The sequence below is a fragment of the Cervus canadensis genome, chromosome 29 (genome assembly GCF_019320065.1).
Source record: "Cervus canadensis isolate Bull #8, Minnesota chromosome 29, ASM1932006v1, whole genome shotgun sequence".
Classification (NCBI taxonomy): domain Eukaryota; kingdom Metazoa; phylum Chordata; class Mammalia; order Artiodactyla; family Cervidae; genus Cervus; species Cervus canadensis.
Window position 1 is genome coordinate 35,679,674 of NC_057414.1, and position 16,454 is coordinate 35,696,127.

The 16,454-nt window shown below is 45.2% G+C and overlaps 1 protein-coding gene across 1 annotated transcript; it reads right to left on the reverse strand.

Annotated features, from left to right (window-relative positions):
- Window positions 1–6,743: 6,743 nt before the first annotated feature.
- LOC122430807 (pregnancy-associated glycoprotein 1-like) lies at window positions 6,744–15,518 on the reverse strand. Its single transcript, XM_043451679.1, has 9 exons — window positions 15,418–15,518; window positions 14,203–14,353; window positions 13,109–13,226; window positions 12,891–13,009; window positions 11,494–11,687; window positions 10,450–10,566; window positions 8,777–8,918; window positions 8,591–8,689; window positions 6,744–6,893 (listed from the first exon to the last, which is right to left on the reverse strand). The coding sequence occupies exons 1-9, from the start codon at window positions 15,516–15,518 to the stop codon at window positions 6,744–6,746; spliced, it is 1,191 nt and encodes a 396-aa protein (XP_043307614.1).
- Window positions 15,519–16,454: the final 936 nt, after the last annotated feature.

Sequence of the window (16,454 nt, forward strand, 5' to 3'; positions counted from 1 at the left end):
CATTACTTCATGACACATACTTGGAGAAACAATGAAAACAGTGACAGACTTTGTTTTCCTGGGATCCATAATCACCACACATAGTTACTGCAGCTGTGAAAAAAAATACACTTGCTCCTTGGAAAATAAACTATGAAAAACCTTGACAGCATACTAAAAAACAGAGACATTCTTTTACCAGTAAACCTCTGTATAGTCAAAACTATGCCTTTTTCCGGACATCATTGGTGGATGTGAGAGTTGGACCATAAATAAAGCTGAGTACCAAAGAACTGATGCTTTTGAACTGTGCTGTTGGACAAGACTCTTGAGAGTCACTTGAACTGCAAGGAGATCCAACCAGTCCATCCTAAAGGAAATCAGTCCTGAATATTCTTTGTTAGGAACAATGCTGAAGCTGATCCTCCAATACTTTGACCACATGATGGGAAAAACTGACTCATTAGAAAAGACCCTGATGATGGGAAAGTTTAAAGGCAGGAGGCAAAGGGGAAGACAGAAGAGGCAATTGTTGGGTGGCATCACCAACATGATGAACATGAGTTTTAGCAAGCTGTGGGAGTTGGTGATGGACAGGGAAATCTAGCATGCTGCACCCCATGATATAGCAAAGAGTTGGACATGACTGAGAGACTGAACTGAACTGATGTACAGAGGGCAATCAGGGAGCAGCAGAAGTCTTTGGGGAAGGAGGAAGGAACGATTCCTGGATAGCTGACAATGATGTGTCGGCAGGCCGGTTCAAGCTGGAGAAGCTGTGGGGAAGCAATTCTATGCCAGGTGAAGAGAATGGTAAGAGAAAGGTGGGGCAGCAATGCTGGGATTTCCCAGAGGACAATATCCCTTTTCTAGTAAACTTTATCAATGTTCAATTTTGTTATACGATTGGAAATATCAGTTTTTTTTTGGAAGTGGCAGAGCAATATTCAGTGGAAGGACTGATGCTGAAGATGAAGCTCCAACACTTAGGTCAACTGATGTGAAGAGCCAGCTCATTGGAAGAGACCCTGATGCTGGGAAAGATTATAGGCAGAAGGAACGGGGTCAAAAGGATGAGATGGTGCATTGGCATCACCGTCTCAATGGACATGAGTTTGAGGAAACTACACAAAATAGTGAAAGACAGGGAAGCCTGTTCTGTTGCCATATATGTAATCACAAAGAGTCAGACATGACTTAGCAACTGAACAATACCAATGAGAACAGAGGGTCCAGTGAAGCCTCTGGCCCTGGTAGGAGTGGAGAAAGATTTAGGTGGAAGGGGAGGTTTCCCATACTCTGGTGCATGTCCTTGAATCCAAGGTAAGGAGCACAAGATATTGAATGTGTTACCAAACATTGTTCTTTAAAAAAAACAAGAAACTGTTTTTTTTGCAGGAGTGAGAGCTTTGATGGCGTTGTGCTCTAGATTTTACTGAGAGATGTGGAAGGAAACTGGAGTGCGCTGAGTCTGCAAATTGCAGGTGACCATCTTCTGGAGGTCGAGGAATGTGGTGTGCACTAGGTGGAAAACGAATCCAGGAAAAGTGTCCCTTCTGGAGTGTACATGCTTACATATCCATTTGTTGCAGCAGATTACTTCAGTGGTGTTTTGGGGCAAGCAAGAAATGCACAATCGGTGGTTTGCTTTTGTCAATTCCTGCGGGTAGTTAGATGAGTCAGTGTCTGGTTACTTCACTGCATGGTTGGAATTATGCTTGGGAAAGAAAATGAGATGAGGTCCACACATATTTCTTCGTTAAACTGCAAGCATAAGAAGGTTTCTAAGGCAACTGTAGGTAATTTCAACATGAGGGGCCAAATGGGGACAGTTTCCTTTAACTGGCTGAGATTGGATTGCACAGTTTGCCATAGTTGTTGCTATGACAAGTAGCCATAACAGGTACTTGTTATGCTGGAGATGTGGGAAACTGACAAGATACCAAAACCTTAAACTCTCTGTGCACTGCAATTTCAGGCTAGGAGTAGTTGGCAAGGAAATGCTGACAGGTAAGGCTGTAAGGGAGTAATCTGAGCCAGTAATCATTAGCTCTTGTTGGAGCCCAAAAAACAGAAGCATCGACTCAGTCAGACTTCTGTGTCATGTTTCAGAAATAGAGGTCATTTTATTTGAATAAATATTTAGCCTTGGGGATGTCAGCCATAACCTCTAAACAGAAGAATCTCTTCTCCCCGGGTTGGGTAATAATTCATATTTGTTCCAGACTCAGGAACCCAGAAAGCCCTCTCAGTGCCACTTTTTCTCAGCAGGCACACATGCAATCCAGAAGGTGCAATTATCATCATGGCACCCATTTTCCAGATGAGAAAACTGAGTTTAAGGGAGTTGATCAAGTTCACACACCTATACACATGAATCGCCATGCAAAAACCCAGTCCTCAATTTGTGTGTTTTTGCTCCACACCCACTGGGAGTGGTTGGTGGTGATCTGGCAGAATGCTTAGGCAGAAGCAAGCAATATTCAGGCTTAAATTGAAGAAAGTAATGAAAACCACTAGAACATTCAGCTATGACCCGCTTCAAATCCCTCATGATTATATAGTGGAGATGAAAAATAGATTCAAGGGGTTAGATCTGGTAGCCTGCAGAACTATGTATGGAGATTTGTAACATTCTATGGGAGGGAGTCACCAAAACCATCCCCAAGGAAAACAAATATAAGAAGGAAAAGTGGTTGCCTGAGGAGGCCTTAAAAATAGCTGAGAAAATAAGAGATGTTAAAGAGAAAAGTGAAAGGCAAAGATATACCCAGTGGAATGCAGACCTCCAGAGAAAAGCAAGGAGAGATAAGAAAGTCTTCATAAGTGAACAGTGCAAGAATTAGAGGAAAATAATAGAATTGTAGAGTATAGAACTCTTCAGGAAAATTGGAGCTACCAGAGGAACACTTCCTGCAATCTGGGCACAATAAAGAACAGCAAAGTCAAAGACCTACTAGAAGCAAATGAGAGTAAGTGGAGGTGGCAAGAATCCCAAGAGGATCTGTACAAAAATGGTCATAAATTCGGGATAGGGATGATGCTTGGGTCACTCTTGTAAAGCCAGATATACTGGAGCATGACGTCAAGTGGGCCTTAGGAAGCATCACTACAAACAAAGCTAGTGGAGGTGATGGAATTCCAGCTGAGCTGTTTAAAACATCCTAAGGAATGAAGCTTTAAAACTGCTGCATTCAATATGCCATCAATCTGGAAAACTCAGCAGTGGCCACAGTGCAGGAAAAGGTCAGTTTTCAACCAATCCAAAAGAAAGACAATTTCAAAGAATGTTCAACCTATCATGCAATTGTGCTCATCTCACTTGCTAGCAAGGAAATGCTCGAAATCCTTCAAGCTAAGTTTCAACAGTACATGAACTGAGAACATCCAAATGTACAAACTGGTTTGAGGAACCAGAGAACAAATTGCCAACATCCATTGGATCATAGAGAAAGCAATGGAATCCCAGAAAATCATTTCTGTCTGCTTCACTGACTATGCTAAAGCCTTTCATTGTGTGTATGGACCACAACAAACTGTGGAAAATTCTTAAGGAAATGGGAGTACTGCCATGGTCCAGCCTCAGCAGGATCCAGGGGTACTTTCAGGATAAACGACATCAGCGAGACAGAGAGAGAGAGAGAGAGAGAGACAGATAGACAGAGAGACAGAGAGAGAGATCAGACTGGGGTGTGTGCAGCTGGGTCTGGCATTGCTTTATTTTTACCATAGCTTTTATACCCTAAATATAGTACATTTCTAACGGGAGGTGAAAGATAAGCATACAAAGTTTAGGTTAACATTATGTCAGTTTGTCCTTTATGAAACCAGGGTGTTTTCTGCATTTTTTTTTTTATGAACATCTTCTTTCATAGTGGATCTTTGTACATTATCATCTAGCCTTGGGGCCTATTAACATTTTATGACCTAGGTGAAGGCAAAGCTGTTTTCTGTAGTCTATTCTTTATTGTTCTATATTGCCTTGAGTTTAGGAGAAAACAGAAAAGTTGCAGTCCCATGGTATAGCAGGTTGCAACATAGTAGAAATACAATCCTATTAACACAAAGGTCAGTCTTTTTGCAGAAGTTTTCAGCTAAATTTATCTAAAACAGTTTGCCACACAAAGACTCTGCCACTCTGTTGAGGCAGCCTCTGTTTTAGCACTCTTGATTAAAATTAACAATTATCTTATTGTTTCTACACTAGGGCTAAACTCTTATTTTTCTAAATCCTTAACTATATTAACAATGCTTTCTACTGCACAACCTCAGCACAATAACAGCAATAAAACATTGATCCAATAACCACATTAGAATTATATTTTTTGTGTTTTCTAATAGGGCTTTTTCACCCCCTGAAGGGCTCGGTGCCCATCAGGGCCTTTTGTGTGGTCAGGTTCTTTACGCAGTTCATGATTAAGGTGTTGTGAGCAGTCATGTGCATTAGTACACATTTGCCGAACAAGCCAGAGTGCCAGCAAAAGGGTTTTAATTGAAACTTTTCCTTCATTCCTGGCCCCTTCATAGGGAACCAGCATCCAGGAGATTTATTAATTAGGGTTCTATGTTGGTCTTCATTGAGTGAAAGAGGAACAGGAGAGCTCTCGTCAGGCAACACAAAGATCCACAACAGGTCGAACAAGGACAATAGCAAGATGGGGAGGATACAGGGTGGGGTAGAGGCCGGGGTCAACCTGGAGGGTCCCTTGTAGCCTGAACAGCCTTGCATTTCAGGTGTTCTCCTCATGACCTGGTCATGGGTGGGATCGCCCATAATGGCTCCCTGCAGAGTACCAGATCACCTTACCTGTCTCCTGAACAGTCTGTATGTAGACGAAAAAGTGGCAGTTAGAATCAGACACGAAACAACTGAAAGATTTAAAATTGGGAATGGAGCGTGACAAGGTGTACATTGTCACTCCCTTTATTTAACTTCTATGTAGGACACATCATTCAATATGCTGGACTACATAAATCCCAAGCTGGAATCAAGATTGCTGGGTATCAGCATCCACAGATATGAAGATGACACCAACCTAATGGCAGAATGCAAATAACTAAAGAGCCTCTTGATGAGAGGAGATGCAAAAATTGACTTAAATCTCAACATCCAAAAAACTATTCACAAAAAAATACTCAACATTCATGGCATCCAACTCCCACCACTTCAAAGCATATAGATGAGGGAAATGTGGAAACAGTAGCAGATCTTATTTTCTTGGGCTCCAAAATCACTATGGACCTTGACTGCAACCACAAAATTAAAACACACTTGCTCCTTGGAAGGAAGAAAGGCTATGAAAAACCAGGATGGTGTATTAAAAAGCAGAGATTCACTTTGCTACAGAGGTCTGTAGTGGCAAAACTATGATTTTTTCCAGTAATCATGTACAGATGTGCTATCTGGAGCATAAGAAAGGGTGAATGGCAAAAAACCGAGCTTTTGAATGTGGTGCTTCAGAATATTTTTGAGAGTCCCTTATACAAGGAGATAAAACCAGTCAATCTGAAAGGAAATCAACTTCTGACCCCTGATGTCTCAGCTGAGGCATCTACTGAGGGCCTCCAGGTGGAAAGAATGGATACTTCCATTGCAAAAGTGCCTAAACATGGCAGGTTCAAGCAGACAGTTTGTAGCTCCACCGCCGGAGGAAGCTCAGAAAGGCTGAAGGCTCTGTGTACCCTGGATCCCCCGATACCTGCATTGCATTCTCCCCAGCAGCATTGGACGCCAAGGAAGGGGCATTCTGGTCCCTGGGGTAGGGGCATGGCTCAGGGATCCACTGGGGCCATCACTTACCAAATAGGACTGGAAAGGACAGAGGAGGCATATGTGGCAGAGAGCTGGTGAGTGGAGTGTGGGAACAAGAGGGAACCAGCTCTGCAGGAACTACCTCACCCAAACTCCCCTGGAGGAGAAGCCCAGTGATAAGATTATCTGAGATGGGATGAGGAGAGTCTATTCCATTACCCCTTCGAATTCCTCTGAATGAGGAGGTGGTGGAGTTGGTGGGTCATCATGAACTCTTCCATGGCCTAGACCATCCCCAGTCGCTATCCTTGGGGCTGCCTCTCCCCAGCTTCAGTCATGTTGTTCTGGAGGAAACTGAGAATCATGTGCGCTGCTGGGTCAGGGCCAAAGATCATGTAAAGCCAAACATAAGACCCCATGACCCTCCCCGGATGGCTGATCTGGTGCTGTTCAGGTGATCTGAGTTGGGTCATTCAGAGAACACACTTGAACTCTGATATCTCTGAGCTTCTTTCCTTACTAGGTGGTGACTTGGGGATACAAAACCCTAGGACAGGTAGCTTGGACTCCCTCACTAGGTGTAGAAGCCTTAAGGAAGAAAGTTGTCAGGCTAAGATCATCAAAGTAGAGGGAAGGGAAACAGTGAGTGTGAGAAAGAGAGAACTGATGATTTCTGATTTCTTGGGTCCAGTCCCTGAGATCTTTGTATTTGCTCTGATTCTTGTGTCCTGGACTCCCAGAATCATTTCAATGAGTCTCCCTTTCCCTTGAAGCCAGTTGGAGTTGGGCTCCTCTCAATTTTGATTCAGACTTGGTTCTAGATCCTTCACTCCCAAACAGAGAGGCACCCATTTGTTTCCGCACCATTATGAGTAAAACCCTTTATTCTTTACTGAGAATAGGGTGTGCAGACCACCAAATGCAGTTCATCAGCATCCTGGGCAGGAGTGTCCTAAGTGTGAGTGAGTGTGTGTTAGGAGTGGCCTTACTGATTGCTGAATCACTCCAAGTGTTACACTGCCTGTGCCAGGCCAATCCTGTCGTTTCCTCGATCATAAACCGAGAAGTACTGCCTCAGGAAGACGACACCCACGATCCAGGTCTCTGTAGATGTACTCTCTGTGTCCGCTTCAAGGTTGATAGAGCAGTCGTGGCTAGAATGCTGGGGGAGACAGAGACACACATCAGTCAGCCTGAGCCCTTATCAGCGATTCCCCCCAGTATCCAGACCGAGCACCATTCTTGGTTTTATTTTCCTCTTTTGGTAAGTATCAAGTGGTTTTATGAGCTTCAGGGCATGTGAGAGTTCATCCAAAACCAAAAAGGGCCCATACATGTGGCTGCCATGAGGAAGGGTGTGGTGAGTGGAGGACTGGGCGTTCAGGAAACAGTGGAATGATAAACAACAAAGTCCTACTGTAGAGAGTAAGGAACTATATTCAATATCCAGTGATAAACCACATGAAAGAGAATACGAAAAATAATGTATATTTTTTATGTGTATAACTGAGTCACATTGCTGTACATCAGAACTTATGGCGACACTGAAGATCAGCCACACTTCAGTACAATTTTGAGAAAAGAACAAGAGTGTCCCCTGGTTCTCTTCACTCCCTGTTTCTTTCCTTATGACTCCTGTTCCTTGTTTTGTCTACAGTGAATGCAGGTCCTCTTCCGCCATCCTCAAAATCCAAACTTTATTAAAAAACTTTATTTTGTATTCTAGTATAGCTGATTAACCATATTCTGAGTTTCAGATGGACAGTAAATGGACTAAATTGTATGTACCTATGTCTCCTGGACCCTGAGATACCCCTTCCATCCTGGCTGTCATATAACTGAGTGGAGTTCCCCATGCTACACAGTATCTCATTGTTGGTTATCCATCTTAAATACAGCAGTGCCCACAACACGTTCTTGAAGACTTAAGTCAGTAACTCTGGGAAGCCTCCTTTGGCCCACACTCACCCTCTTTGGCCATTCCAGGTTTGATTGGGTAACTTACTCTGGTTCCCCATTCCCACTGGTCAGTCAGTAGCCCTCATCACCCTTAGTCAGTCCCCAGTGCCACAGTGCAGAGTACCTTGGGATGCCATTTGCATGGAATCCAGTGCAGTGTTGCCTAGAACCAAGAAACCCTCCATATGGCTCCATGAGTTTGTGGTTTTAGAATTCCTGAAATTCCCTCTGTTCCTCAAAGCCTTCCTTGAGCCCATCAGCCTGCTATGTACTCCCACAGGGAGCTGGCATGAAGCCTCCACCCTGTGCCGGGGTGAGCAGTCACTGTGCATCCTTTATTCACCTTAGTATCCAACATCCCCACAGAGGGGTCGGGTACCCCAATTCACAAAGGGGACACCTGGCCACAGCAAGGGGAAGAAGCAGCCAAGATCTAGGCGGACCATGTAATTTATCATCCAAAGCAGGAAAACTTTGAGAAGGGAAGGGAGACTGTTAATTTATGCTGGGACATCACACTGGGATTGTCCCTAGCCATTCTCCTTGTAACATGGCCTATTTCAGGGACTGTTAGCACTGACTTTCATGTTCATGCACCTAAGGGTTCATATTGAACTGAAGCTCTCTGAGGACTGATGGCCTCAGTGTTCACCTCGCCTTGTGACTCCCACTATGCCAGCATGGTGTGGCGTCTCCACATTTATTTCAGGATGATCAGTGTCCCAGACGGCCCTTTACTCTCAAATTGTTGGTTCTGTGGGAGACACTGGCCCAGCCACAAGGCTCAGAGCATCTGCAAAGGTGTGATATGACTTGCAGATGGCGCCCTCCTCCCAGCAGCAGCCCAGGGGATCCTGCATGCTCCAGTTTGAGAATCAACCCTCAGTATTGTCCCCTCACCTTGATGGTGTAGGCTTGAGCTGGCAGTGGGTAGTTGATGCCGTTGATGGTGAAGTCAATAGAGGGCAGGTTATTGACCGCAGAACAAGAAACATAGTGCTATTAGAGAGAGAGGGAGAGAGGTTGGCCCTGGAGATCCTTGTTGTGTGTGGATACTGGGAGTGACCCTGGGGCTTGAACTTTCACCTTGGAACCCCCTAGCTTGGCACCGAGGAACCTCAGGATCTTATCGACCAGTCTTCTTGGGCCAATGATCGATGACTCCCCGGTGTCCACAAGGGCCTCACAGCCACCATAACAAGCAACAATCTGTCCTTCCATGGAGATGCTGAGAGACAGTGGAACAAAGAGGGCATTGAGGTCACTCCGAGTCTCCCCAGAGCTGCTCCCTTCCTGTGTGTCTCCTAAACAGCCCTTTGTCTCTTGCCCTGACTCTCTTCATCTGCTCTTGATACGGCACCTCCCTTGACATCCTTGACTGTAGTAGTTGAATACACCAGGGTCTTTGGAACCTTGAAACTAGCTGGCCTTCCTTCCTAGAAGACTCCCCTCCCCTTTGACTATCAAATGTCTTCTCATCTTCCAGATTCCAGCTTAATTGTCATGGATTCAGGGAAGTCTTTCCTGCAGTGTTTATCAGTCTCCTGTCTTTGTCACTCTCTGTAGACCCTTCCCCACGACTAGCATGTACCAAAGTCACAATTCACTAAGTTTGTGTGTGTCATTTCTGTGCATCTGCCTTCTTAGATGTGAGGGCGAGTTTTATTCTCATTGCCTCCCTGAAGTGCCTGGCACACAGTGGATGCCCAATGTGTGTCTGTTCCATGAGTGAATGAAGACTGTGAAAATAATGAGGAACATCTAGAGAGCTGTATCTGGTAGGGAACAAATAATGGGTGGAACACAGAGTGAAGATGGAGATTCACGGGGGCAGCAGATTCCCATAGTGGGGGGAGAGAGGGGCTCCTCTGGAGAGGGTGTCTCCCATCACTGCTCCTACAACCAGCTCAGACCCTGAGATCCTGGCCAGGAAATACATGACTAGCCCACGGAAACTCCAAAGGACAGGTCAGCTTTTGTCTGAGGGTATCACACAGAATCCTATCAGTTATTGCCTCTTGTCCTCAGGTCACCCCTGGATCCCACCTTTCTGATTCTCTCAGTTATAGCCCCTGGCCCACTCTGTGCCCAGGGATGTGGGCTGTCTTTTTTATTAGTTGCTTTCACATCTTAAGACTGCAGCCAACCTCTCTCCACTACTGGGTAGCTTCTCCATAAGGAGACCAGTTTTCCCCATTTGCTAAGGACTTTCCCTGTTTGTAAACTGAGACTTATCTGTACTGAGAACTTCCTTGGTCCAAGGTAGCCATGGACAGTTGGTCATCTTATCATACTGCTGTCCAGGCTGGTGAAATCCTCCCTGACCCTGTTCACCATACTGCAGAGTCCTCTGACCATGCTCCCCGCCTCACAGGTCAGTGGGTGCAATGCTCTCCCAGCTGCACAGACCTCTCTGGACCCTGTGAGGATCCTGGTCAGAGCCCTGGTCAGGAGGCCTGGGGATTATGAACCCATGGGCTGTTTGTGTATCTATGTGCTTGTGTGTTTGATTGTATGTGTATTTGTATGTATCTTTGTGTGTGCTTCTGTGTCTCTGACTTGCTATGCATGTTTATATGTGTCTCTGTGTATGTGTCTGCTTGTGTGTTTCCATGTTTCTCTGTGTCTGTCTGTGTCGTTGTGGGTGGTGTATATGTTTGTGTGACTATGTGTTTGAGAATCCATTTGTGAGTGTCTGCCTGTGTCCAATGACAGATGTGGAGCATCCCTTGGGCTGCCGCTCAGAGGGAGAGGCTTACCGGTCCATGTAGACACGCCAGTCGCCTGGTTGGATCAACGGTACCCAGTTGAGTGCTCCCTGGTAGTAGGATTTATCCACCCCACCAAACATCACCACACTGCCTTCTGGCTTGCTCCTGTAGAGAGATGACAGCGGGGGGAATCCTTGGAGGATGATAACAACAGCACTGTCTGAAAGCTTTGCTTCTCCACACATCAAGGCCCTAAAAATGTCCTCATCGACAGATGCAGATATCGAGGCTAGGAGTGATTGAAAATCAGACTGAGGTCAGTTACTCAGTAATGAGTGGCACAGAGGAGGTTAGAAGCTGAGTCACCTGGCTGGGCTCCACCCACTATATCTTCTGAAGGTGCCCTGGACCTCCTGTGACCTGAGAGCTCAGACACCCTCAGAGGACAGGGTGCTGAAGCATTTTGGCTTTCCCCTTGTCCACTTTGTCATTTTTCCGGAAAGTCAAGGCCTGAGAGTGCTAAGGGTGTGGGATCAGGTCACTCAGAGTTGGCTCCACTAGCCTGTGACCTGTACTGTCCAAAGGGCCCCACACTCAGAAGGGACCCCACAACTGCTCTCCCTGTCTTGAAATGCCTACCATTTCTTGAACAATGGTCCTACACTTTTTTTGTGTTTCCTAAAATTTCATTTTTCACTGGCTTTTGCAAATTGGGTAGCTGGTCCTGGGCTCACAGTGAAATGCTAATGAGGAAGGAAAGCTACCCACCATCCTTCTCCTTCCTTATCAAATTCATAAGGAAATCCTAATGCCTTTTCCTTCCACTTGTTTCCTGTTGCCTCTCATTAGTCTTCCTCCTCACTCATCCCGCTAGACCAAGTTACTGATCTTGAGCCCAGGAGCAGGGTTATGTTCCAATTAAACGTTATTTCTAAAAGCAGGTGGTGAAGCCAGGTAGGGGCCTGGGGCCATATTTACCTTGGGTTAGATTATCTCTCAGGATACTTCTTTATCATGTGTTCTATAAATTTCCTAAAACTGAAAGCAAATTACAGCTAATTTGGAGAAATGGATTGTCCATCTCAGACTTACTTGCTCAGGTAGAAGGCAAAAACAGGCTCAGAAATGGCACCTTGATTCTTCAGGTTGTCAATGATGGGGATGCCTCCAGTGAGAGATATGTTGGGGTAGTTCAAGCCCAAGACACCATCAAAAGGCATTCCCTCAAACCCGGATTGCTCCACGCTTAAACCAAATTGCTGGTCAGTAATTACAAGGTCCCCAATCTGCGGGAGAGAAGAGTGATTCCATTTACAGATACATGAAGTGGGGCTAGGACTGGGCTGGGGTGCATTGCCATTAGATCCTCAGAGAAGAATTGAGGCTGGGCTGTGTCTTCGGTGGACCTCACATGGTTAGACCAAACTGGGAGGGGAATTTGGGTTCCATTTGAGAGAGGCTGTGAATTTTAAAACATCTGCCCCTCTGAAAGACACCACCTGAGTGAGTCAAATTGGCCTCATTGCTTCTGTATAGGTGGGACAGCCAAGACTCAGGCCAGGACCCATTGGTGTCCCGTTGTGGACAAAATGAGCCAAGAGCAAGGTGGTCTTCTCTTTGGCATCACTGTGACCTAATGACAGGAATGGACTGCTTTCTCTGTAAGGTACTGTGGATTCTGCATCTGTCCAGGAAGACAGAAGCCGAAAACACAATCTTGCTTGCAGGGATCTATGAAATGACTGCCTGCGGATTCACTTTTGGGCATATGGCATATGTGTGTCTTTGTGTGAGTGTGTATGAGAGAAAAAGAGAGAGGGAGGAACTACTCAAGTAATTTGGGGGCAACAGGCCTTAAGTTTTGTTGGACTCTCAAAGGCCCCCTAGAGTGAGAACTCATTTATGAGGCCCCCTAACTTCTTAGGCCTCCAGTTTCCCAGTCTGGATACCTGAAGCTGTTGACTGCCCCGAAGGTCCCCAGATCAGTTTTATTCTTTCCCCAAACACCCCACAGCATCTTCAGTCCTGAAAAGTCAGCTGAGCTCCACTGTTTACCACATGCTTGTGCTCAGCAAGGCCCTTGCTCTCTGCACCTCAGTTTCCTCATGTCACATGAGCTAATCAGAGAAACTGCTGTGTGGGTTTGTCAGGACTAAACCAGTTATCACCCGAAAGTGCCTGGAACAGTCTGTGAATATAAAAGTGGGTGCCTTTTTCCCCTCTTCTCACTCCCAGCAAAATGAACCTTGAACTGCTCATGGGCAGAGAAGCTGCAAGTCCCCATCTCAAGCCACTCTCTGGGTTAGCTAATCTGTGTGCTCATGTGTCACCACAGGCACTGCCTCCCCAGGGACAGGATCCTGTGGTTAAGATGGCCAATATCTACAGGAGTTAGGCTAGGAAGTGTCCTGCCAGAAGGTCCTGCATCTGTTTTGCAAGCAGTGGTTACTCCATAGCCAGTCCTGACTCAGCATTTGTTACACTGTTACCCGAACGGTGTCACGACCAACAACTCCCTTCATCCTCCTACGACCATATTCAAAGCTGAAGATCTTTCCGATAGGCAGGAAGGTGGAAGACTCAATATATCTGAACATAACATGTGAGGCTGCAGACACAAGAGATAAGTGTCATCAGGGGGCAAGGGTGCAAAACAGGGTGGCATGGCAAGGGAAAGATGGTCCAGGTAAGGGGTGTCTGTACTCACAACAGCTTGGGCTGGTGCAAAGGATGGAGGGCACACACAAGTCAGATGAGCCTGTGTCAAAGACAACCTGGAATTCCTGAGGGGGTGTTCCAATGGTGATGTTACCCACATAGACCATCTACAGGGACAAGGAGTGAGTGGGTTAGTGCAGAACTGGCTACCCTCTATTCCCACACACATGCCTCCCTCTGGATGTCACATATCTCTCGAGATCACTTTCTAACCACCATGCAGCTCACTGACTTTGGTCCCAGAGGTGCCTGCATTTGATATATATTTCCTGTGCTGCATGGTATGCAGGATATTGACTCTATGACCAGGCGTTGAAGTGGTACTTCCTGTATTGGAAGCACAGAGTCATAACCACTGGACATCCAGGACCACTGGACACCCAGGGAAGTCCTGGTGCCTTCATTTGAGAAGCTCTGTAGTCTCCTCCAACCCTGCCTTAACACTCCCTTTTCCAGGAGGTCCTTCTTGATCAACCTCAGCCACTCCCTCTAAACTCAGAACACATCTAATCAACACCATAGAGGTGACCCTTTCATTTGACATGTATTTAGTAATATGCCTATCTCTCAGGCCGGCATGAGTATCCTTAAAGACAAATAAGCCATTTTTCTACTCTAAAAACAGTAACCACAGTGTTAGATACTTATGGCTTTACACGGAATAAGGGTTCAGTATCTTATTACAGCTTTGGTTCTTGCATCTGTGGAACCTGAATTTCTCTGCCTGGGGATTCACAATTGCTTTGCCATTGGTTCTACCATTTGATCAGTGATGGTTCACTCTTCATCTGTAACTGACTGACTCAATTATTTTAGAAGGAACAATCTCCCTCAAACTAATGACTCATCTTTGACACAGAAATGGATATATACCTGCCACTTGGTAAATGCCAGGCCCAGTCACAAAGACCAACAATTGAGAATGAGAGTGTGTTCTCCTCTGGGTGAGGTCCCTGTTTTCCAGTGTTTCTGCCTCCTGCACGAACCCTAACCCCACATCCCACCTGGCACCTCCAGATGAGCCCCGGTGCTAGGCTAGAGCTCCAGGGGGCGCTGTGGAGCACCATCCCCCCAAATACTCACATCCTCGAAGTTTCTCAGGGGGTGAGTAGCTATATTTGAGCCAGGAGAAGAAGTCTGGTATAGTCTGTAAGAGTGTTCCTTCAGGAAATTGTTCAGCATATCATTTTCACTGCGGGTTTTTCTCATGATCTTCACTCTCGTTAGAGGTATACTTTACGGAGCATTTGGCAAAGAAAACAAAGAAGAAGCTACAATTAGCTATCAGTGTTCAGGTAAAATTGTTGTTGTAATGGCCCCGTGTATTTTCTAATCATTTTTATGAGGCACGTTATTATCAGAATTTTATCCATATAGCATGCCAAAGACAGGTTTGATTACAGGTGCTGTTCTGCACTTTGGGATAAGCCATATGACCATGTGGAGTCTCAGTCTCCACCTCGGTAAAATGGCGGAATGTAGCAATACAAACCTTCCAAATAGAATATCTTGGGGATAAGTGAAGTGATGGATATAAGGTACCTGATAAATAGGAAGTCTCTACAATGACAGGAATTAGCATTGCTGTTGCCATCCCACTGTATCCTTCTCATAGAACCTCAAGAAAGAGGTAGAAGGGGGACTCTTATGCTCTTTTACAAGGGAGCAATTTGAAATGCAAGAGGTTACTGAGTTGGCTGTGGTCACACTGCTTGTCAGATATAAAACTGTATGTAAAACAGTGTAGCATTCTCCAAGTTGAAAGAGAAGAGGGGGTTGAAAAAGAATCCAGGAGATAGGGAATAAATAAGGGAAATTCCGAGCCTCGAAAAGGAAGGATGAGTCAAGTGAAAAATTAAAAGAAAACAACACAGAGACAAATACACTCACAGAGACTTCCAAAGAGATGGAGAGGTAAATGATAGTGATACAGAGATGCAGACATAGACATATACACACTGAAGTAGACAGGGAACAAAGAGGACATGTTGAATAAAATGTAGAAAAGTGCTATTCCACAAGACATCTGCATAGACTGTGCACTGAACAGTTGTAAGGAGTTGGATTTTCAATAGGTCATGACTGGACCCTAAGAGTTGTGCAACCATGTAAATCTACACCAAGACCCTTGGGATCCACAGTTCCTAAAGCAGGGAACTTATCAATAAGTAAGGGTTGAACTTTAAGACTGTCAGGGAAATATTCATTCCCATCTAAACTTGATGGGTGGAAGAATAATCAGATGAAAAGAAAAATCTGAGAAAGCAAGATGACACATATTACAGTCCCCATACTTACTTGACTATGCACTCTGAGAAGGCCACCAGCCCGAGGAGCACAAGCCACTTCATGCTTCTTTCCTGGCTCCACGTACTCAGGGAAGTTCGGGTTCTTAGCATGTAGTGGTGACCAGGAGCGCCTAGTTATATATGCTCTGACATGCCCTATTTTTCCCCTTTATGTCACTAATAGATCTGATAAAAACACAAAGCTTTCGATAAAACCTTTACCTTCCTCAGTGTCCTTGGCGAGTGGACTTTGAAGCTTCTCAGAATACAGACAATTGAACTGTAATCTCTTCCTTGAATCTTGGCTGGAAAATCTAACTTATCTGCATGGACATCTAAGGAGACAGAGAACCTTGCCTACTTGGAGATAAAACTGCTAAGAACATCATGAAAATGATAACTAGGGGCCATACTTGACATTCATGGTTTCATGTCATCTTCTTAGTCACTTCATGAGATGTGCATTGCTGTCTTTGTTGGAGAGGAGATTGCTAGGAGGATATGTTGTCAAATGGCAGTGAAGACTTCAGGGACAGCCCAGGGACATTAAACTGGCCTTAGGTAGTGGGTCTAATGGCAGGAATCAGGGTACCTGTGATGCCAGTCTGCATCAAAGATTTAGGGCAGAGCAGTACTTCCATTGCATGGGTTTCAGTATTGGAAAAAATGTCATATTCATCCACAAGATATTTTATATTGTTCAACAAACATACAAGGAAGAACTGTGTGCTGGGTTCTGGGTTAAAGGCTTCAAAGTCAAGGTTGATCAAGACAAAAGTAGTCTTTATCTTAAGAGAGCCAGCAGTCTAGTTCTCACAAACTCCGGGTCCCAGGAGGCAAGAGAAATGATAGTAGAACTAGGTGGCCATGCTGCACCCTGACCCCTGGGAGCAGCGTTTCCTCCACTTAAACCATACTGGAAAGCCGGCCAGTTGGCCATGTTTTCAACAGAATCAGAAGTTTGGATATTTATGTACAATCTACTGATATTAATGTTAGCAACTAATTTTTTTTTTCTCCCGAGAAGACAGTGGGAATGAAATCTCC

Excerpts from the sequence above, each read along its gene's own strand:
- LOC122430807 (XM_043451679.1), bottom strand. The coding sequence starts at position 15,518 with ATGCTAAGAACCCGAACTTCCCTGAGTACGTGGAGCCAGGAAAGAAGC. Across the intron at positions 11,688-12,890 it reads TTGGTCGTGACACCGTTCGG|ATTGGGGACCTTGTAATTAC; the intron begins GTAACAGTGTAA and ends TCTCTCCCGCAG. Across the intron at positions 10,567-11,493 it reads TTTGCCTTCTACCTGAGCAA|GAGCAAGCCAGAAGGCAGTG; the intron begins GTAAGTCTGAGA and ends ATCTCTCTACAG.